General features: G+C 42.8%; 1 protein-coding gene across 1 annotated transcript in view; it reads left to right on the forward strand.

Moving 5' to 3' along the window:
• ATF6 (activating transcription factor 6) overlaps nt 1-24,246 on the forward strand; it is a 166,345-nt gene that overhangs the window by 4,038 nt on the left and 138,061 nt on the right. Inside the window, exons 3-7 of the mRNA XM_019530715.1 lie at nt 2,093-2,180; nt 2,697-2,794; nt 4,355-4,484; nt 4,726-4,932; nt 11,678-11,898. Of these exons, the coding sequence (XP_019386260.1) occupies nt 2,093-2,180; nt 2,697-2,794; nt 4,355-4,484; nt 4,726-4,932; nt 11,678-11,898 (744 nt within the window). The remainder of the gene's footprint in view (nt 1-2,092; nt 2,181-2,696; nt 2,795-4,354; nt 4,485-4,725; nt 4,933-11,677; nt 11,899-24,246) is intronic.

Below are 24,246 nucleotides of genomic sequence, written 5' to 3' on the forward strand. Positions count from 1 at the left end.
GTGACCTGGTCGTAGAAGGCCACCAGGTTGGTCTGACAGGACCTGCCTCTAATGAACCTGTGTTGGTTGCCCCTAAGCATAATCTCCCCTGCTGGTCCCTTGTAGACATGCGCCAGGATAATTCTCCCAAAAAGCTTCCCCAGGATTGAGATAAGACTAACTGGCCTATAGTTCCCCGGGTCCTCCTTCCTCCCTTTTTTGAAGATGGGAACCACGTAGGCCCTCTTCCAGTCCTCTGGCACCACACCAGAGCACCACAAGTGCTCGTACAGCCATGCCATTGGTCCTGCAATGACCTCAGCCAATTCCCTCAGTACTCTAGGGTGGAGATCGTCTGGACCAGCTGATCTGAATACATCCAGTCCCTCCAGAAGTTCCCTGACTAGTTCCTCACTAACCCTTGGCCTAGGTGTGCCTCCTCTGGGGTGTGCGGGGGGCCCAGAGTTGGGGTAGCTGTTCCGGTCCCTACTCAGGAAAATGGAGGCAAAGAAATCGTTAAATATGTTAGCTTTGTCATCTGATGTGACAACCAAATTTCCTAGTGTGTCCTGCAGGGGCCTCACGTTACCCGGAACCTTCTTTTTGCCCCCTATATATTTAAAAAAGGACTTCTTGTCCTTGATCCGGGTAGCTAGTCCCAGTTCCATCTCTGCCTTGCCCTTCCTTTAGGAGAAAGGTGGAGCCCATCCCATCCGAGCATGTCTCTTGTTGTGATGTGCGGGTTGTTGTCAAGGAAACCAAAGCCTGCCTCGAGACACCATTCCCAAAGTCACCAGTTGGTTTCTGCGATGCACGTGTGCCTAAACTTAATGTGCCTTTGCTTAAGGCGCATAAGGCGATTCAGGCGCATGTCTATACATGGACCCACTAATGTGCATTAAGATCATTACATTTGGGCATAAAAAGCTAGGTCACATTAGCTCACATGCAAACATACTAATGCGCATTAATGCAGTATGTGTCTACTAACACACACCACATTAATGTGCATTAGCACATCTACACATCCACTAATGTGACTTAGTTATTTGCTCCTAATTTGATACCTGCTTTATGATAAATAATCAGCCATTGGTATTGACCAAGGAAATCTTTATCAGTGCATGCCCAAGTTATATCCACATAATGGGCCCTGCCCTAGAGTTGCTACCCTTTTTGACATTCTTGGGGTTTACCTCACTTCTGACACAACCATCCTGTATATTTTGGGTGTTCATGGTCTTCAGAAATTCTCTTAGGAACATGTGATGCTTTTAAATATTTTGCTTTGTATTTATTGGAATAATTTTGCTCCTTGGCTGAGACTGGAGAATTCCACTCCTTTTAGGAGGAGGAGAATTCATAAAATAGAGGGGGTTTTTGTACAGGGAGCCAAAACCTCCTGTTGACTCATTTATGAAAGTCTCTCCTTGTGCCATTTGCATAGAGTCAAAGTATCTTTGGAAAAGGAAGTTGGATGCCCTCCCTCTGGGAATTGAAGGTATCTGTTTATTTAACTGTTGTGTGCCTAATAGAGAGAGCATTGGTTTATCACTTTGTAGATTTGGGGTCTATTACTAGCTCTGTAATCCATCTTGCTAATGTCCTTCACCAAATCGTGTTGCATCCCCAGGTCTCAATTTCTCCCATCTGTAAAATGGCGCTAATAATCTTGACATCTCAAGGCTGGAATGTATTGATGTGAAATCAGGTATTATAAAGACAAAAAAATGCAGAAAATCATCATCTCAAATAATGACTGAGACCTGTAGTTTGCTACTGCATTATAAATAATAGTTGGAAAAATAATTACTCAGGTAACACCCCTTCTCCCCCTGCTTATCCAGTTGCTGATTAAGACTGACCTAAAAGCCATAGTCTCTTTCTGCATCTATGACTTACATCATTATTGTTATAGAAAACTTGCCTTATATGCTTCTGAGAGTTTAGCTGTGAACACTGGTTTCACTATACCATAAGGTACAAATGGTGCCTTAGAATTCCTTTCTGTTATTTTGTTCTATAATTAGCTGAGCATAATGCATGCTGGTTATAATATATATCCTCAGTTCTTCCTTCTCTGAAATCTAATTATGCTGAACTGTCATTTCAGAAAAATTGTCTGTATAACCTTGATTTTGATCTGGATTTGATGTCTTGTGACCCAGACCTCTGGGATACTACAAACCAGACTTTTTCAGGTAATACATACGAGCTATGACTTTCTAGTCACAGGTGTCATAAGTTTGGGGATACCAGCGGAACTGTTTACTAGAATACCTGAGCAGATCAAAGCTCAGAAAAAACCTTCTAGGATCCATTAGGGCAGTGGACCAAACTGTCTAGGGTAGCTGTGGAATCTCTTTCATTGGAGATTTTCAAGAAGCTGAATGGCATCTGTCTAGGATGGTTCAGGAACAGTGCATCCGGTATCTGTTCAGGGGGCTGGATTAGATGATCTTCAAGGTCCTATGTATGCTATGATTTTTGCAACCAGAAATTGCTTCATTGATGTTTTTTTCTCCTTTGGGTAGAACATTAGGTACTTTTTTTACATAACTTTTGTAGTTTTACTATTTTTACGCATGTATTTTAGTTATTTTTCTTTTCTTTTGTTTAATTGAATGCTTGAAGTAGAGTGACAGGTTCTCTGGGTGATGCTTCTGTTGTTAGAGATCTGTGCAGTACAAAAGCCTATTTGTCTTTGTCTCTTGTAGGAGCAAACTTGAAGACGGAACCTCAATCACCAGCTAATACAACTTTTTCAGTCCCTTCACCATCATCACCAGTGGACTCTTCAGCACAACATGTGCCTGTAAGCACTAACGTTTTGATGCTTTACATGGCTTACAATGATATTGTATGAATGAAAGAATGGCTTATAAAGGAAGTACATATTAAAAGAACAGCATCAACATATTCTGATCTATTTTCTTGTAATAAACTGCTTTCAGTTATCTTGCCTGTCCCTGTAACAGTTTCTTCAGTCAAATTTTCTTGTACTAAGCCTTTTTCTTTCCCATGCTACTCTCTGATCCATACAAACAGGAACATAATGCACAGCAGATAATATTGCAGGGGAGTTCAGGAGCCTAGTTTTTCCATGTTATGCTGTGAACAACTAAGATACATCCTCTGTTATCCAAGTGGCTAGCAGGTTGCCTTGAGTTTGATTTGATGTTGTTACTAGGACGTACATAATTAGCAATAAAGAATGAGCTGGAGTTTGGATAACACATTACTTTGCACATAAAAGCTTGTCTGGACACCATCTCAATGGACTCCAGTTAGATAAGCCAATCAGAAGCCCTGTTGAGAGAGATTACCTTGACCTTGTCACAGTTTCACTTACCTGAGTAAATTCAACAGCATTGCCAAATAGGTTTGGATAACTGAGAATGCATTGTTAAGTACGTACCAAAATTGCAGTGGAAGTGTGCTGCATGGTGACTCCTTTAATCTTGCAGTTTCCCCCAGGCCTCCCCGCACTGATTGGCAGGGAGACAAAATGTGTGGTTTTAAATTTGGCATGGCTTTTGCCTCCTGTCCAGGTAGCAACAAACATCAGGGCCATTGGGGCCTCTTAGCAAAAACTCTGCCATATTTAAAACTGTGGTTTTCACCCCCCTGCCAATCAGGAGCAAGTCACAGGGCCCCTCTGCTGATCAGTAGTGGGAGGGGCATGAGGGAAACCTGCAAAATTAAACAAGCTGTCACACAGTGCACTTCCTGTGATCTTTTTTCCCTATGTATTGTATCTGTGTAGAGTCCAAAAGTATTCACTACAGAACGGCCTTTCTAGTAGCTGTTGCTATCCCCTGTCTGCCTGATCTTGCTGGATAAAAAGAAGAGGATTGCTTGTTTTTAAATGGCCTTTAGTACTGCCAAGAATAAAAGGTTGGATAAAAATATCTCTTTCCATCCTCATTGTTACTGTGGGAGGTTTTAGTAGAAAGGCCAGTTAAACACTGAACTGAACACTGAAAATACAGTAAAAAAAATCAGATTCTTTATACAGGACCATAACCCCACTGCGGAGTTTGCAAACTTGGTAAACCTAGGTATATCTAACCTCAGCAAATGGCTATGGGGGACTGGGTGTGTACCATATCCTAGTCACAGCTTCTATTTCACAGGGCATCACTTTCCAATCAGCTGTGTCAGACTTACTGTTCCTCAGCTGATCAGAGAAGGAGTGCCCTTTGAAATGAAAGTCACAGCAAAGCACCTGAGTATTAAAAAGAAGTGGTTTATGAATCATTCCTGTATGAATAATACAGGTTGTGATGTATTTGGTTTATTTTTTAAGCACTCTCTTTTTTGTTTTGAAGGATCTGTCATTAGTTGTGGGGGTTTTTGTACTTTCCATCAACAGGAAGACTTGGACTTCAGCTCCAGCTCCCAGATGTCTCCCCTTTCTCTTTATGGCAAGAGCTCCACAAGTCCCTCATCCCCTGATGGCCAGAATGAGAAAAAGCTTGTTGCCAATGCCACACTCCGGTCTGGTATGATTAATATTTTTTATTTGGCCTTGCTGTTGGTACATGCATCATTGCCTTTTTTGAAATGATGCGTGTGAGGGGAAAAGGACTTTCACAGTCCTATTCGAATAGCTAGGCCTTTTGTTTCTGATAAATGTACTTGGCATGAGAAGCACATCTTAACAAAGAAATACATCAGTAACTCTTTATAGAATTCTTATTTTTAGATCTTTGAAACTAACTCATTTATTTTCCTTCTCCCCAGCCAGTAGCTCTGCAAAGACACCAAAGCGATGTAATCAGGCATCCAAACTTTCCATTCAGCCCAAGCCTCTCTTGCTGCCTGCTGTACCTGAGACTCAGACCAACATTGGTTTACCGGCTAAAGCCATCATTATTCAGACCCTTCCAACACTTCTGCCACTGCCAAAGCAGCAGCCAGTGGTTAGCATCCAGCCAGCCCCTCCAAAAGGTCAGTGTATAGTTGTGGTTGAGTAGAGGGCTAGAGATGGGTTTGCTTTCTTTTTGGGCAAATGGAAATGACATTCCATGGTAAGTTGAGTAATGGTAAAAAAACAAATATTGAGTTTATCTCAGGTCTTATTTCTCCCTGGTTTTGATTTGTATCCAAAAATGTGGCAGTGGTTGACAGTCATTTACACACACAGTTTGAGTGGGAATTAACTCAGATTAGCCCTTGATTGTCTCAAGATGGGAATGGGGCTATGTATTTTAAAATGCAAAGATATAAATAGTCCTAGACAGCTGCTTCCTGGTAAGAACAGAAAATAGGATGGGATGATTGTAGTTTCTTATTAGTTTTAATGAAACTGTGTCATTATGTGAAGAGGTAGCTTTTGAGGAGAGAGAAGCTGTTTGATGGGCAGCCTAAGAGTCCTAGCAGCAAAAAGTGTATGGAGGAAATTGGAGCTGATAGGGCTTTGAGCCTCCATCTGCCATTAATCAATGGGTGAGAACAGGGTTGTTCAACCTCTGACCCACAGAGCCCTGACATCCAGCCTGTGGAGCTCCTCCACAGATGAGAACGCCAGCCTTGCCTGGGCAGCCAACTCCAATCTTGTCTGGGCTGTTGCAGTGAAGGGGGATCAGAGCTGTCCTGGGCCCCACCCCTGAGTGTCCAGATCTGGCTGGGCTCCTCTTTCCCTCACCCTTGGCCCCCAATCCACACACATCAGGACTGGAGTGGCTCCGCATGCCCCTCCATGCATTTAGATTGGGTCTGCCCTGCCCTACCCTGTCTTGTCTGATATGTCCAGATTGGAACTCTCCTTCCCCTCCCCCCATGCATCTGGATCAGGGTTACTCTGTTCCCATACTTCCCCTGCCCCAACCCTGTGTGTCTAGACTGGGACTGTCCTGCCCCTGCCCCTGCCCCCGCCCCCATCCTTTGCATTTGGACTGTGACATTTGCTGCTTCCATCCCCCCACCCCCATGTTTGGATCGGGACTGCCCCACCCTGCTGTGCCCTGGGTGGATGGATCAAGATTAGGCTGTGCAACTGCTTACAGCCAGATTTGCCCCATTAGCTGGATCCAGTCCACAGATGAACCTGGCACTGCCCATCTGGCCTGTGGGGCAAAAAGATTGGGCATCACTGATTTTAGACAGTGATTCTCGACCAAGGTGCGTGGGCACCCTGGGGTGCCACGAGATCCTTTGAAGAGTGTCTCAAGGTGAGAGGAAATAATCTGAGAATGCAGGCTCAGGCTTCTCCCTACCTGGACAGACCCTCTTCCCCCACTGCCCAGCTTCTCTGCAAGGAGGTAAGCACTGTAATAATATATAAAATAGTTTTTTGAAATTGGGTGCCTTTCAGTTCACAAAAATTATGGAGGGATGCCTTGAGTTCAAAAAGGTTGAGAACCACTGGTAAGCTAGGTGTTCCTGTTGGCCTTTTCTCTTAGTATGAGCCCCAAACTGATTTAATTGAAATGGCTGAATGACATTTAAAAGCAACAGAAAGTCTTTTTTTTTTTTTCGTTTAACTCCGTGAATAACCACCTTGTGGAGCACGTTGCTGCAAGATGCTGAAACCAAAGGGTTTGGTAGGATTCACAAACAAGGAAATATTTACCTAAAAAAACCCTCCACAGTTGTTACAGATAAGTTTATGAACTGTCTCACTTCATGATATGACCTACCCTAAAATGATGGAAAAAGCTTGTGTATAGAGTAAGAAACCTCTCTTGTGGAGAAGCTAGTCCATAATTGCCTGGGTTTGTTTCACCTTTCTTTGAAAGGCACTATTTCCTGACCATGTTGAAGGTACAGTACTAAAGACTTAGTACTAAATAGGTCATTTGTCTGATATAGCGTGGCAACTTCTGTGTTCTTCTTTGTAACTTATAAATCTTAGTCACTTGTGTCTGTCTGTCTGTCACTCTCCCTCTCTCAAGAGCTATTAACATGGCAAATTCTAAAATTCATTTTGTGAGAACCAGTTCTTTCTAATTGCAGTGCTGTTTTTTTACTTGGACTGTATGATAACACTCCTACAGCTTAAAACACCAATGGCTAACATGGGCAGATGTTTATGTTGGGCAGCTGCCACTAGCCATTTACCATCCTTGTAGATCTCAGTGACAAAGGTCACTGAGATCTTATGTCAGATTAAGCATTTTAGTTATTTCGTGTAGCTTTAGCTGTTTTCATCAGTTTCACAGCTAATGCTGCCTCTGACATTGTCAAGTTTTTAGTGTCCAGCCCAACCTTGGTCTATTGCTGTTTGCTGAAGTGTGCTCCATCTTCACTCACAAATACTGAGCTGCGTTTTACTATTTTGCAAACCCAGTACATGCATATTATGGAGCATTCACTGGAACTGTCTAATGTAGTTTCTCATTTGACCATCAGATGGCCACAGTTGCCTACAATATTTAATTGCTGCTAAAGTTTTGAACCCAAGGAGTAGCAGAAAATGTGAAAAATTCCCTAAGTGTGCATATACATGGCAGTGATGTTGATGGGTACAGAACAGATCTAGGGAAACTTGTTTTCATTAACTGCTTTTCCACTAAACCAGAGGTTCTCACACTGTGGTACACGTACTGCGTAAGACCTCTGTGGGGATATGCAAGAGAAATTGTGTAATGTTATAATGAAAATTAAATCTGCTAATAATAATTGACATTTAAGGGGTTAATATATAAAACTCGTGCAGGTAGGGCTATGAGGCAGCTGGCAAGTCTGGAAGGCGGTACACAATAAGAAAAGGTTTGGGAATTGCTGCATTAGAAGTTTAGCTAAAGCCAAGGGGTCTGGCACTGAGGTTGCATGGAGCACAATGTACTTTCACTGTCATAGGGTCATAAGAAAGTAGGTCTGAAAGGGACCTTGCATGTAGTCTAACGCCATGCTCAAGGCAGGATCATCCCTGACTAAACCTTCCAAGTACCTGTCCAACTTTCCACAGATTCTGTAGGTAGCCTGTCCCAATGCTTGGCTATCTTTGCAGTCAGAAAGTTCCTCCTTATCTCCAACCTAAATTTCCTCTGCCTCAGTTTAAATCCATTGGTCTTAGTCTTGTTCCCTGTGGCTACAGAGAAAAGCCATCCCCATCCTCTCTGTAATCTCCAGTCTGACTGCCTCCAATGAAAAGTTCAGATTTAGAGTCAGGTTGACACCCCCTTAATCCTTTTTGAGGTACTCATCCAGTGAAGTACTGTGTTGTTTAGTACTGTCTGAGAAGGTATTGTTATGAATGGTCCCATTAATCTTCATGGGTACTAACTCAGATGCCAGTGGTGATACTTTGGAATGCCGCTGTTAAGTGTGATGTTGCTCATCAAAGCTTGGAAGAAGAGAGAAGAGGTATTATGAGGATAGTACCATATGATTTCTTTCTCTTTTCCTTCCCTCCCCACCAATATATGAGATGTCAACATTTATCTGCCTCTGCACATTGAAATTCTGGTGAAAGACAGCAGCTACCATGCCTACATACCCATCCACGCACTTCTGTCAGGTGTGCGTGGCTCCACTGCACCAACAGTGTATGAAGTGTGTCCTGGGAGGGCACTAGGTAGCAAAGGGCAAGATTCTGGTACTGTGAAGGAACTCTGAGTGAACTTGAAACTGGAGTACTGCAAGTAAAACTTTGTAGTGTAGACTAGGCCAGAATCTTCAAGTGACATCTTAAGATGTGTACAGAGCAAGTGAAGCTTTTGGATTGATATATCTTGGGTGCGAATAGGTCTTACTTGTCTTAGTAAAGTCTTTAGTAAAGTCTTTGTGGTATTAATTTACCTGGAGGGAGGAGGAATGTTTCATTAAGTTTTTGTCAGTCTTTTGTAAGTCTTATCAGTCTTTTTGGTATAAAGAGGCCCCTTTCTCAAAAAAAAAAAAAAAAAAAAAGGGGTTTCAGTGTAAGGTAATTTAAGGACATAGCTAAGGCTATGAAAATCTGTACTGTTTCCTTATGTCATTTATTTGTAACCTATTTTATTTGGCCTATCATTTTTTGAATGCTTTGCTTCTTTGAGTTGGTTCATATGTTTGCTTGTGATTCACTTTATACACATTAAATATTTTCAGTAAAAATGCAGGAGGGAGAGGACTGACACACACAGTCAGTTCTGATTAGTAAGAGAAAAGCAAGCAGCAGCAGCTTTATATGTCTGAGCCTTCCTTATGATCAAATTTTTACCTTTTACAACAGCTTTTATTCAGATGGATCCCCAAGTGGCTAACAAACATCACTGTCTGTCTATTATAACTCCAGGCCTTTACTTGGACCCATGGAAACGAGGTACCTTGCTGCTCTGTTCAGACAGTTGTAGACCCTACAGCCTTCCCTCATTAAAGTGACTTTTATCCAGATTTATGGTCCTCCTCAGCTGTTCTCTGTTTTGTGGACCTGTTGCTTGTTGGCTACATTTCAAGAATGGCATTTCTCTTCCCCATGTCGATTGCATCTAAATTTGGAATTGGTTTCTTAAAAGGAAAAATTCTGAGGTCTTGGTCCAAGAGTGACTGTGTCAGATAGGGGAAGTGGGGAGGTTCTTGACAGGAATCATTATAATGAAAGCTCTGCATCTAGAATGCTCTTGCCTTGTCGTGTTGTCCTCTGAGTACTAAAATACTGAACAGCGTTAGCTGGAGTCTTGTTCTGAAATGGAAAATGCACTTTACTAATCTGAAGGCTTATATTTTGATTCCAGAACTGCAGGCTTAATCTGGATGTCATGGTCTTACATCCACAGCTTCTAAAGAAGATGAATGGATAGAGCCTGACAGATGACACTTTTTAAGACAACCTGTCTTCATCCCTTCAACTCGCTATAAACAAGGCTGGGCAGTTCACTGACAAGTATTAGAACAGTGGTTCTCACCCTCTTTTGTACTGGGACCCATTTGTAAACATCAGTGGCTGGTCCTGACCCAGTAAATAGTTTAAGTACAAAACAGCCCCCAGCCCTGCCAGTGCCCTTCACTCCCAACCTGCTGCCCCCTGCCCTCAGGCCCTAGCCCCTCCATGTATGGGGTGGGAGTGTGTGTGGGGGGCATGTGTCAGGTGCCTTGCGCCTGAAAGTGGATACGGCTCAGGAGAGACCCCTAGTGGCAGGAAGGGGGAGGCTCAGCTGCCAGTCACCAGGGCTGCACGGGTGCTGGTTGCCGAGGCAACCAGTAAAACCAGCTGACAGGAAGGGGCAGGGCTTAGCCCTTCTTAAGCCCAGGTAGGAGGCCAGGAGAGAAGTTCCTCTCCAGCGGCTGTGGGAGTAGGAACTCAGCTAGGACAGGCAGAGAGAGGGGAGAACTCTGGCGGTGTGAACGTCCCCTGGTTACTGCTGGGGTTGGGGAGCCCTCCCTCCCTCTCGCCCTCACTCTCTAGTAGGGAGTGAATCTGTTTTGACTGGACGGTCTAGTTTTATGTTGTAGCCCAGGGGCTTTGTGTTTTTATGTTCATTTTTTTGACCAGAGGACTGGGTGAGGCTATTAGGGGTTGGAGGAGGCCTCATAGGGACTCCCCAGTAGCGTGGGGGTTCCTGGTGCCAGAGAGGGTGTAGTATTTGTGGGGTGCATTGGCTCCAGCCCCAGAGCGAGAGGGGGGCAGCGGGAAGCCCCAGGAATAAAGAGGAGGGCCAAGACATAACAGGGCCTAGGTCAAACCATGTCAACACCATCTGTGAGGCTTGGGCTGCGGTGTAGGGGAGGAAAAGGAGCCGCAGGTAGCGCCCCGTCACCAGGGTGCGAAAAATGGGCAGCCTCCTGCTGATTACAACAATCTACTAATCAAGTAAGATCAAGGTGTGGCAGGTGAGTAAGCAGGCGGTTGGCCCATTACAGGAGGGTGGAGCCACTCCCAGAAAGGCTCCGATATTGATACTCCTGTCACACCATGGTTTCCCACATTTTTCTCCCTCAAAGGATAATCCAGTTTTAAAGTTTGTTGATCCATTTTTAAAGTTTGTTCATGACCCTTTCGTATAGTCTTGGAACCCATTTTTGGGTTGCGACCTATGTGTTGAGAAACGCTACTCTGGAAAAATTGAAAAGCCAAACTACCCATACTTCCTCTAGAAATATGAACCATCCATTGGGTCCAGATTGTTCTTATGAACTCAGAGGAAAAGTAGAATGTGTTCTAATGGTCATTAACATGTCTTGTAATAGTGTAAAAAAGTTTGCTCCCATATTTATGCAAAGAAAGGAGAAAAGCTACAGACTCCATGCAGAGCATATATCTGATACTGCTGTATCAATCAGAACAAGTTTAGTCTTCTGCCAGGGTAAACTGAAATGGTTTTTCAAACTATCATGGGTGTCTTTCAGTAGGTGTTGCCCTCTTAAGCCTCTTTCATCAGGATCGACTCCAAGTGCCCATGCACTTCTGTAGATCAGGGATAGCAAAAGACATTTTCTGCCAGATTAAAATACATGGCTTCAGTAGACATTCTGCTGCTCTCTGAAGTACTCAGGAAAATCAGAGTGGATAGTGTTGGTCCATTAGCTTATCAGTTGACTTCTTCCAACAGGGTGAAATGTCACCACAGAAGGATACCATATCCGGATCCATAAACTCTTCATCTGGCTGCCTGGACTACTGGAATACTTGTCCTTGCTCTGCTGAGGTGTAGATAGGAAAGCTATATTTTTACTTGTAACTTCATGCAAAATCAAGAGAAGAAGTGTAGAACCTTTAGGAATCCTTTGACTCATTCGTGATTGTTTTTTTGCCTGTCTCTCTCTCCCCTAGGTCAGCCAGTGATGCTTTCTCAGACCACTATGGTACAGCTTCAGGCTCCTGCAGTTCTTCCTGCCTCTCAGCCAGTTATTGCTGTCACTGGAGGCACCTCCCAACTTCACAGCTGCACCATGAACATGATTCCACAAGCTTCAGGAAACACTTCAGGGAGTGGAAAAATAGCAGTCACTAAACCTCTTCTCCAAACCACCACACCAGCTACTGGCATGGATGTAAGTTCTAGCTGTTTAATGATAGCCTATAATTCAGCTGTTGGCATATGATCTGAGGGGTTGGTCATGGTAACACCTGTGGGCATCACGGTCTAAGGAGGAAGGCACCTTGACCTTGCTGAGCACTGAACTCAGGTATGCCTTTTAACACTTCTAGTGTTTGGACATCAGCAGTCTTACTGGGCAAAAAAATGCACTGTCTTATAATCTAGGTAGGAATATTTTCCTCGAGTTTACCTAAAAAGGAAATGCACCCATTTGTTGGATATTCCTAAAACAGACCATGGCCCTAATAGTAGAGATAGATGAATCATTAAAATAAAGACACCCCCAACTCCACCTGTTAAGGCCTTCACCTAAATCTAGAAGTGAACTCCAACTGCCTTAGCAAGTACTGAAAGGCTTTCATGAAGTATTTTTGTCACTTGCCTTTGCTTTCGCATTTCATCTTGCTCAAGGGCTAGAGATGGAAGAGGCTAAATACCAAGAAAATCAAGGTAACCCTAATGATTAGGATACCAGGCTGGCACTTAGGAAATCTGAGTTGTGCCACAGATTTTGTGGATTATTTCATCGTTCCATAGATGTTAGGGGCTGGAAGGGACCTTACAGATCATTGGGCCAAGCCCCTCTGTACTTGGTCAGGAAAGACTCCTGGGGTCAGGTGATGGGGCTTTAAACTCAGACCTCAGGCAAGTCACTCAAGATCTGCATGTCCTCTGACTCATTTGTTTAAAAAAAAGGGAAACTTTGTCCTCTCATTCCTCTGTTAAGGGCAGGAATATGTACAGCTTGTAACTTGCCTGACTCTGTTCAGGTTAAGTATTGAGGCATTGGGGTAAAGGTGAATGTTAAGGAGGTACTTCTGCCTTCATCTGTCTTGTATATTTAGATCTTGGAAGGAGCTGTCTCTTACTATGTACATGTATGGAATAGTACCCTGGGATTCTGATTTTGGTTGGGATGTCAACACTTCATTTGAATCACTGTAGTAAAAATGTTCTTATGGAAGTGGAAGAGCCAGACCTTTTGGGGAAGAGCCTGTTTTTCATAACCTTTCCAGCCCAGTCTTGAATACACAGCTATTGGGTAGACAACAACAAAGTAGCAATCTATCATTTCCCACAGTCAGTCCGTATGAGGAAGGGAAGTGTAATAATACAGGACCTGCAGTGCTTTTAGAATTGGCCTGAAACTAGATTCTTGGGAAGCAGATTTAGTTGGCTACTCTTGTTAAGTAGCTTCTGTTTTTCAGCATATGGTATGCCTGAGAAGACACCAATTTATGTGTTGCATCTTATCTTTTACAAAGAGTCTGCCCTGTTCCAGCCTTTGCAAGCACACATGGCCCTCTGAAACTTAAAACACTTGGAGGAAGGAAATAACTTGTTCTGAAATTAAAGAAGAAATTAACAAAGATCTGAGCAGCAGGGGCCTGTTTCAATTAGAATGCTTTGCACAATGGTGATTAATGACATGTAGCAAACCAGTGTATTTGTTTAGTTGCATTTAGCTGTGTTGTCTTGTTCAGAGCTTGTAATATTGAGTGAACATGAGTAGCAAGGGTCGTGCAAGTTCATGCTTAAAATAAATATTTAAAAAGTGTGCTAGAAATAGCAGCATACAGATGTGTTTCCACAAAATTAATTTCTTGCTGAGCAGACTTGCCTCTCTGCATTTGTCACACATCACATACAGTTCAGGATGAGTCTCCTGAAAGATGTCAGGATAAGTTCCATGTCTCCAGCTCCTCTGAGCAAAGGACTTTGAGACATTCTGCAAACAGTGATTCTTGCCATATATTTCAAAGAGGTGATGCAGAATAGGAGAAGGTTGTGTGGATCCTTTTTTTGTTATTATTTAGGAACTTGTGAACTCTTAGGAAATGTATTCAGTGTCACCCTCAGGTTAAGGTTATTCCTTTGACTGTTTTAACATTATTGCTACTGAGATGCTGACAAGCCTACTAAGGCTTTGTGGGAGACCCCCAGAAAGTCAACTGAGGCTTGTGGATTTGGAGGAGTGCCAGCTAGTCTTTGTTAGGTCCTGCAGAAGTATGTGTCTATTGAATCTCTTGGACAGTGAGGGAGACTGAGGGTTTCATGCAGTTTACCAGACTGCTTTTGTACTGCATGCTGGGCTGACTAAAATCAGTGTCTTCAACAAGCAGGTAAAACCTAGATATGCCTCTACAGATTTCACAGGTTATTCTCTTCTTCCTAGACTGTAGGCAAAATCCCAGGAAAGCATACAGAAATGTGTCTATTACTAACTTTCTTAACCGGAACTGTAGTAACATATGTTTCACTTGTGAGTTGGTGCCACCCATCACCAGTCAAGTAGACTTGGAGAGGGTGTTTTTGCAAATTCATACCTACAACACAGCTGTTTTACTCATATATATACACAGTGTGGATGAGAGGGTGAGACCATCCTGTGTTAAGTGGCATTTTGAATATGAATTACCCTTGAGGTCTCCAGGACACTAATGGTGTGGATGCCTCTCAACAGATTGTTAGTGAACAATCAAAGACTCTTATTGGAATAGTTTTCAAGGGATAGAGTCATTATCCAGCCTTATTTTACAGATTAGGAAACTGAGGAACAGGGAGTTGCCCAGGGTTGTTGTATATGCCAGTGACTAAGTTGAGAGGCCTTGGAAACCGTGAATTCCCAGGTTTGAGTGCTATCCGCTGGGCTGCACTGGTTCCCTAGGTGGTCTTAACTATGGGACCCAAGAGTAACTGACAGAGCTGCCTACCTGAGTCGGCTTATAGAGAAATTGGAAAATAGCTTGGAGAGGCATAGGGTCTTTCTCCAGGGTTCTCTACATGGCAGATCTGCATCAGGGGCATTAAGACATGCAATCTGCCAAGCAGCTTTAGCTGAATGCTTGGCCTTTCTTCTGTGCCCTTGCCTTGCTAGGGTCTGTCCACAGCTGCCTCTCACTCAGTAACTTTCCACATAAGGGAAGCTACTTGGATCAGAGTACGTGCTCCCTGCTTTGTTCCATTGAGTCAGGCAGCAAGGACCCAAGCAACCAGAGCTGGAGTTCAGCTCTGAACCAGGGAGTGTAGGAATCAGAAAAGTAGGCTGGAGATTTGGATGCCTGTATAGTAGCACAACAGCCAAGGACCAGTGAGCCAAGAAGATGAGCTACTGAACCTGGCTACAAGCTCCCCCTTTTTTCTTTTGCTTACGCTGGCTGGATAATATTGTACTATCAGAGGCCTAGAGAGTGGATATCATCTGCTCAGGGAACAGAAAGAAAAATTATCCTTGGAAATAATCCTTGTGGAAAACGGTCACTGATTCTTCTTAAGCAAGTCAGAGCTGTGTTTGTTTTTTGTTTTCTTTTTTTCCTTTGGGCAAGAAGATGGGAAGGAAGGGTGTTGTCTGGTAGTATAATATGCTACCATTACTGCACATCTTTTGCTACAAAGGTGTTCTGTAATTTCCCTTTCCTATTCTGCTGCAGAGTAGATAGTGCTCTGATAGTTGTTTTCATACCTGCCCCAAGTTAACTTAATTGCATCTACCCATACTGCATTGCATTAGAAAAAAATCCTTTTTAATGGTTGTAGAAGTGGTACCTTTTGAAATCTGATTTCCTAAGTCAGAGGCAGTCAATTATTTGGGCTGAAGAGACACTGATTGAGTTTTGATGAGCTGTTGAGGACTGCACACATGCATGCATGCACATGTGCACCCCAGCTCCTGCCCACCTGTCTACTCCCCCCCTACCCTCTCTCTGTCCATAGCTGGGGGCCAGGGAATGGAGCCTGGCTGTAGGCCTCCACACTGTCCCTCCTCACCCTGTCATGAGCCCTGATGGTGGAGCAGGGTGGGACAGTGCAGAGGCCTGTGGTCAGGCTCCATCACCCATGGGTGGAGGTTGAACAAGCCTGCCTGAGCCCCAGTGGTTGTTGGGTGGAAGCAGCCCCACCTGCCCTTCTTGCACCGCATGGTAGCCAGAGCCTGAGCCACCAGGGCCTGTGCATGGCTTGCCCAGGGCCTGCCACATGGTGCCAGGTGGGCAGGGCTGCTCCTGCCCAGCATCCCCTCTAGCACCTGGGAGATGCAGTGCAGCCCCACAGGCCATGGGTGCTGCTTGCCAACAGAGGCCAGTGACTAAGCACAGCTCATCCAGGGTCTGCGGGGCCAGGCTACATCTCCCAGATGCCACAGGGAATTCTGGGCAGAAGCAGCCACACCTGCCCAGCACTTCATGGTAGGTCCTGGGTGAGCCATGTTTGGGCCTTCACTTCTTCTGGTGCCAGGCAGGTTTTGTCCAGCATACCGTGCAGTGCCTGGAAGTTGGAGTCTGGCCCCACAGGCCCTGGGCAAGCTGATTTTCCATCTCCCAGGCCTCTGTGTGCTGCTGGGCAGGCGGGTGGAGGTGCTTCTGCCCAGCGTCCCCTGTGGCACCAGCAGAAGTTACCCATGACACCTGCCTGCAAAGGCAGGGGCCAAAGCACAGCTCATCCAGGGCCTACTGTGAGGTACTGCTGCATGTGCTTGTCCACAGGCCAGATAAAATCAGTTGGCAGGCTGGATCTGGTCTGCAGGCCATATTTTGTCCACCCCACTGCTAGGTATCATAATCTGTATCATAATGCCAACAAGAATTTACATAGTTAAATTTGAAGAGCTAATACAGTTGAGAAAGAACTGGATTTTCATGTACGTGGCTACATTTCTGGTGTGGCATATAAAAAGGCTGTATTGTTTACTTTTAAATTCATGTGAAACAGAGAATGAATAGCGAGCACTTAGATTAATTTGGTTCAACTGAGTCGTGACACTGTGGGGTGCCATGAGGTCCTTTTAGCAGTGCTCAATATTAGCAGAATTGTAAGTCATATGTAAGTGTTTGCACACCTAACAAGATAAACTCAGAGATTTCAAATAGGAATCAATCGTGGCAAAAATATTTTGACCTGTTGTAGTCAGTTTCTGAGTCCTTTGCAACAAGAGCTGTTGTAGTAGAGAGACTGTTATGGGGGACATCAGTTCCTGTAGGAATATTGTTAATTTGGCTAGAATCTTCTGGTCTTGAAAACAGTCTGGTAAAACCTCTAAAATCAACAGCAATATAAGCACTGTCCTTTTCTTATTCAGATTTCCTATTGAGATTTAAACACTGACCTAGAATTTTTGGCCAAAACTGTCAGCATTTTGCTTATGCATGAAAGGTGGCAGTTTCTACTTGGATCCATTTTCCAAGCGTACTCTAATGTCATACTGAATGAAGTGCAAGGGGTAAGCAATCAGCATTAATTATAAAAAGAAATTAGGTTAAAATGGGGTTAAGTTTAAAAAAAAAAAAAAAGAAAAGTAATTCAGAATGTGTCCACTTAATTCACAAGTGCTATTTAGATACTTTTTTTCTTTAGATAGCAGAAGTGTTAAGACTTAGGAAAGGGCAGAGTGCCATTGTTTCTTTGATTTATATTGTGGGGAGGTGTGGGGATGGGGAAGGTGAAATCCTGGAATCTGGGTTTACAGTGTACTGTTCCAAGTGCAAACAGTATAAACTGGGGTCCCTGCTAGGAATCTGGCATAGTGGGGAGAAAGTCTTGGTATCCCTTTCAAAATGATTTTTCAGTAAGATGCTTTTGCCAAGAGCTGGGCATCTTGCATTTAATTGTGCAATGTTGGCAGCATTTTAGTTTTACTGGCACAGCACTCTCAGGCACAGCTAAATACGTGTCTTAACAGCTGATTTCGCTGTGTTTTTTCTGCAAGAAACCACTGCATTGAAAACCATTCTAATGAAAGTATTTCATTCCAAGACTTTTAGAGGAAACCAAGGAACGAGAAAGGTGGGAGAAAGTTACTTATTCTTGAAGAGATGGCCAAATGAAAAATAATAGTAAAGCAGATGGATAGAGATTGCAAAGACTCTTTAATAGAACATTGCAGGGAATATTTCAAACTAAAACTCAGGTATGTCTAAGACTAGTCTTCAGCTGATACAAATTATCATAGGTGTGCATTAAAGTCTATGGATGAATGCTGTCTGCATATTATGATTCTGACCCTTTGAGCTGAACAGGAAAAAGAGTTGTAGTGAATATGTGTGTAAAGACTGGATGATATTCTAGAGCAGGGGTTCCCAACATTTTTGTGCCCAAGGGCACATTCAAATTTAAAAGAAAAAGCAGCGGGCGCCAATATGAATATTAAAATTCAGAATTTAGATCTATCTGATCATCTCATCCATTACTTAAAATTGCATTAGATCCTCAACTTCAAAATGCAGCTTCCCTTTACTTTGTATTCTTTTGAAGCTTTATCCCTGGTGCCTGTGGGCACCACATTGGGAACCCCGCTGTTCTAGAGTGTTAATCACCTGTCAGTAACAATTAGTGATATTTTCTTCAGCCATTTCCCCAGGACATTGGGAAGGACACTTCCATCCTTAAATCCTGGCTTTGCTATCAACAGTTTCTCTGGCGCACAAGCTATTCTTACTGTTCCAATTCCTATTATGAGATTATCTCCCTTTTTAAAACTATTTTCCAATTTTTCCTGTCTCATGATGGTAAAGCCATTTTCTTTTAAACCTTTTTAAAAACCTCCCTTAATATTTTGAAAAGTCATAAGACTATTCATTGGCTCCAGACCTGGAAAAAGTGAGTGCAGCTTTGCTCCCGATTTGGAATTTCTCTTTGGGGGTTTCGTAGTGTATGAGTGAATTTTCCACTACAAAGCATTCTTTCTGGAAAGCCCACCTAACTCTGGATGAAAAGATAGCATATGCTAACAGACCTATCAGCTTTCTAAGATTTAACCAAAATGTCGTTAAATACACCCCACACAAGAAAAGAGCCTCTTTATTTCTTAATTGCCCAAAGGGCTTAATTTAAACATGAAAAAGCAAGAAGGTTTACAGCCAATGTTAGTAAGTCACTCCTGGTGCCATGTGAGGGAATTAACAGTGCCCCCACCCTTTCCCAAATGAAAGAGATGAGAGAGTGAAAGAGATGGGGGCACTTCCCTTCTCTCTCTCTCTCTTCCCTCATCTCCCCTGCCATGCCATTTGGAAGACCTAGTCAGTGGTCCCTCTTTGAGACATGTAAATCCTGGTGCCATACCTAGATGCTCTCTGGCCTTTGGTTCTTATTCAGCAAAGGATTTAAGCGTAATCTTAACCAAAATAAATGGGACTTAAGTTTATGGGAGATTACTGCACAATATCTGGTCTTCATGAATAAATAGGAAGAGATCACTCAAATTCAGGTGACAAGAGATAAAGTTTTAGACAAGATTGTTCAATGTATCAGTAATGAGTTGAAGGAATGTAAATACAAAATTGTAGAACTGTTAGCAAAAGTTATCTGTTGCACAAATCAGTCTGTGCCTAATAGCAGGACTAATAGCAAAAAGCCGCCTTTAAGAGGGGCTCTAGAGCTGATTCAGGGAAGTACAGGCCAGTTAGACTAACTTCTGTTCCTAGCCAGTTAGTAAAATCTATAATATAACTTATAGTTAGCTGTCATGTGGTTAAATATAATACACTTGTAAAGAAATAGCATGTTTTTGTTAAGAGAAATTACATCTTGCCAATCTGTTAGAGTTTTTTAAGGGTATGAATAAGCATGAGGATAAAGGGGATCCAGTTCATATACTCTTTAGGTTTTCAAAAAGCTTTTAATAAGATTCCTCATCAGAGGCTGTTATAGAAGCTAAGCATATCCTGATGTCAAAGAGAAAGGCTTTTCATGGATTGAAACCTTGTATGGATGGGAAAGAAAGAAATTTAATTGTTGGGGTTTTTTACAGTGGGGACCCCCGAAGGGATCTGTGTTGGGGCCTGTGGTCTTCAACAAACTCGTCAGTTATTTGGAATAGGAAATAAATAGCAAGGTGGCAACTTTTGAAGATAATACAAATTGCTCTGGGTAATTAAATCTAAAGCCAGTGATGAAGAGTTAGAGAAAGATGTTGCAAAACTGAGTGAGTGCAGTTAAGTGGCAGATTAAATTTAACACTACTAAGTGCAAAAACTAATGTAGTAGGGGGAAAAATAATTCTTTATATGCATGATGAATGTATGCCTGCATCAGGAATGAGTCTTAGTGGCTTGTTACCACTGAGAAAAGAGATATTGGAAGCGTTGTGGAGCGGTCTCCAAAAACATTGGCATAATATGCAGTACCACCCAAAAAAGGTAAATAAAATGTTAAGAATTATTAGGAAAGGAATTGAATGAAACAGAAAATGTAATTATGCCATTATATAAATCCATGTTGTGGTCACATCTTGAATACTGCTTGCAGTTCTGGACATCCTATCTCAAAGGATGTGGAAGACCTAGAAAATGTAAAGGTAAAAAGAGGTAAGAAGGGCAGCAGAAGTTATCAAGGGTCTGGAATGGCTTCTATAAGGAAAGATACAAAAGCTTGGGACGCTTCATTTTAGAAAAGGTGACAACTTGGGGGAAGGGAGAAGAATGTGAGCAATCTTTAAAATCAAGAATGGCATAGGAAAATGAACAGGGAGCTGGTTTTCATAGAAATATCTTGTTCTTGTAGGTCATGATTCTTAGACCTCAGATCATTTTTGCTGCTCTACATTTTTTCTTGAAGTGTGGTGCTCAGAACTGGGCCCGGTACACTAGGAGAGGCCTTACTAGTACTGAATATAGAGGTAGAGTTGCTTGTCTTGACTTGCAGGCAACACACCTGTTAATAACACCCCGTATGTTACTGGCTTGTTTTGCACCAAGAGCATACTGGCTCATATTCAGCTTGTAACCTCCTGCAATACTGGAACCTAGCATGTTATTCCCCAATTTGTATTTCTGCATTTGTTTTTGGTTTTTTCTCCCCCATCATAAGTTCAGGATTTCACTTGTCCTTATTACATTTCATTCAGTTAATTTAGGACAATTTTTCCAGTTTATCAAATTCAGTCTGAATCGTAAGCCTATCTTCTGAGGTGTCTGCAACTCTACCCAGTTTGGCGCTATGTGCAAATATGACGACTGTGCACTCAATCCCTAATTCCATATCATCATCTCACTTAGCTGTTAAGCCACTGATGGGTACTTTTTGAGTATGTTGATCCAACCAGTTATGTATCTACCTTATAGTAGGTTTATTTAGATTGCATTTACTTGGTTCATGGAAGACAGTGTCAGGAACCTTGCTACAGTCAAGGTATATCATATCCATTGCCCTGCCCAATCTACAAAGCCCCTCTCCTTCTCTTAGAAGGAAGACAAGAGTGCTCAAATGTGACTTGCTGTTGACAAACCCATGTTGGCTTTTGTTGATGATCTTGTTACCCTCTAGCTGCTTAGAAATTGATTTTTGATGACATTATCTGCCTTGGAATTGAGGTTAAATTGACTGAATCATCAGTTCCTAAACACAGCTCTCAACCACTTCAGCTGAAGGAAGATCACCATTGGTTCGCTTTGATATCAGGGGTTTAATTCTCTGTTAGGCTAGTCCCTAGACTGGGAGACATCAGGCAAGCACTTGTCAGGCCAGGCACATAACACCCAGCACACTGCCTTTTCTGGGAGTTAGCACTTTGTTGTTGTCATGGCAAACATGCCTCACCTTTCATTATGACATCTCCTAACTTGAACATGTATATTGGGGCACTGAGCTCAAGTCCACTCAGCCTTTCAAAGAGCTGGTGGGTGCTGTGGTCCTGCAGCCATGGTAGAAATGCTTTTCCTTTTGAACTCCAGTCTCAGGCCTCAGGAAGAGAATCATAGTAAGGGCTGAGGGCTTTGAGAGGGCAATGGATGTTTCACTCTGAAGGAGTGGTCTCTGAGTGGTGGAGCTGCGGGGGATATTACTCTTCAGGCAGGTATTAGGGGAAGTACGTGGGGGTGATGCTATCAAAGGAGGTGCTTTTGGGGAAGGGTCTGTGGAGGTAGAGGGGAGGTGCTGTATGGTGATGCCACACTGATTAGAGCTGTTTATTAGGTGAAGGGGGTCATGGAGTATCACTGATGCATGAAGCTGTGTGAGTAAGGGACTATGAGGGTACTTACCATGTGATGAATGTCTCAGTTGAACAACTAATGGGCTTCTGATAAATTATCAAGCAGCAAATTTAAAACCAATTAAAGGACGTACTTTTTACCAAACACATAATTAATATGTGGGACTCATTGGCACAAGATGCTGTGGCAGTTAATGGTATATACCAGGTTAAAAAAGATTAGACAGATTTTATGGTAGATGTGTTTAGGAGCCCCCAAGGAATCTGACAGTTAGAGATGTATCCTACTAATGGTGGTTGGGAGACTATGACAAAAGATGGATTACCCTACCTTCTTCTTTGCTTCTGCCTTTAAAACATACACTGTTTGTCAATGTTGGAGACAGGGCATTGGGCTGAATGGACCTTTGGCCTGCTCTAGTGTGACATTTGTTATATTCAAGTCTATGTCTGGCTGAGTTTGGTGCCTTTTCCCTCTTCCTGTCCTCAACATATCTAGAATTCCATTGCTAAAACCATCTTCCTGCAACTTACACCATGCTGCCACATTCTGCAAATCCATCGTCTTCTGCTACTGCTGTTTTTTTGCACCAAAATATACTTACCTTCCAGTATGTGCAAAGCTTCCCCAGTTTCCATGATTCATCACTTGAACTTTCTTCTCTCTCTTCCACTCAAACATCCCTGCCATGTGTACTTACATACCACCTCTTTCTTTTTGGAACGCTCCCTCTGCCAACACGAAGCTCACTATGTTTCATGAGCCTTTGAGAAGCATTCCAGCTGCCTACAGAAATAAAATTCTTAAGCAGATGCTTAGCATTTGAAAACTATAGGAGTCCTGTCTGACATTAACATTCACTAACCACTCCTTAGCCTGTACACTCCAAATTATTTTAATGGAGAATTGTTTATAAACATTTCAGACACATTTTGATGTGGAGTTGGGCTTTCCGTTTCTTGCCTATAGACTCAGATCCATCTGTTAAAAGTTAGGTGGGGGGTCTCTTTCTAATTTTAATGTCCAGTGATTCATAATTTTGTAGAAAAAAAATCCCATTGTTTGTAGCAACAGATGGATCTATAACCCCCGGCTGTCACAAAGCTACACATCTAATTTTGCAGCTTCCCACTTCTGTGGCTTAATTATTCTCGAGATCTTATTCCTGACTCCACCTAGGTATTTGAAGAAAATCTGGTATGCAAGATAGTAGCATCTTTGGAATCAAATACATGGCTGGTATACATGGATGAAAATCCATTGAAGACAACGGTGTGGTAACTACTTCACCAGGAACAAATCTACCATTCTTAGTGTTGAAATGCAGTTATTGTGGGAGGGGTTTGGTCTGCTGTGTTTGTCAGTTCCCTCTTTAAACAGAAGATAGTGCACTTGCCAAAAGTATTTAGTAATCCCCCACATTAAGACTTTTGCTAGTTATCACTTTTGGCCAAGGAGGAATTTTCTTCCCCTTATGCCTGTGGCTTCTGGATGGTGTTTTTGGTTGTTGGGTTTTTTTGTCTTTCTGAGAGGAATTGGGACCTTGGCCATAGCTAAGCTTTTATAATTGAGGTGCACAGATGCTAGAAGTAAAAAGGCCAGAGTATCCTGGCTAGAAGGTCTTGCTCTTCCACTCACCAGTTAGTTGAGATCAAGAAGGAATTTTTTCAGGAAGTCCAATTGGTACAGATTGTTGAGGTTTTTGCCTTCCTCTGTTGTGAAGGCCCAATCCTTCTTCTAGGATCTTCTGAGCACACATGAACCAAATACTTCCCTGCTGTTGCAGTGGCAAGGTATTGACAGTGCCTCCATTGCCCCTGCTTTTTCTTATGGTATTTTATAGGATATATTTGATGTTTTGTGTCTTGTTCCTTGTGGTTATAGGTGAGGGCTTGACATTGGGAAACAACAGTATTTAGAAAGTGTAGCTGTGCAAGGAGGTATATTATTTAAGTAATATAACAAGGGAATGATATGCAGTAAAGCGAGAGAAAATTAGGCTATAAGGGAAAAGTCCTATCACAAGATGTGTAAGATTCAAATAAGGTTGCAGTTTAATTCTTATACTACGCTTGATTTAGACTTTTATTCCTTTTAAAAGGTAATTCATAGTTTCTAGGGTCGGAAAGGACCTGAGCAGATCATCGAGTCCGACCCTCTGCCATGGCAGGAAAGAGTGCTGGGGTCAAACGACCCCAGAAAGGTGTACATCTAGCCTCCTCTTAAAGACCCCCAGGGTAGGAGCTAGCACCACTTTGCTTGGAAGTTGGTTCCAGATCCTAGCTGCCCTGACAGTCAAGTAGCGCCTCCTGATATCTAGCCTAAATCTACCCTCTGCCAGCTTGTGACCATTATTCCTGGTCACTCCTGGTAATGCT

This window comes from Crocodylus porosus, unplaced genomic scaffold (genome assembly GCF_001723895.1).
Source record: "Crocodylus porosus isolate Cpor-Errol unplaced genomic scaffold, CroPor_comp1, whole genome shotgun sequence".
NCBI lineage: Eukaryota > Metazoa > Chordata > Crocodylia > Crocodylidae > Crocodylus > Crocodylus porosus.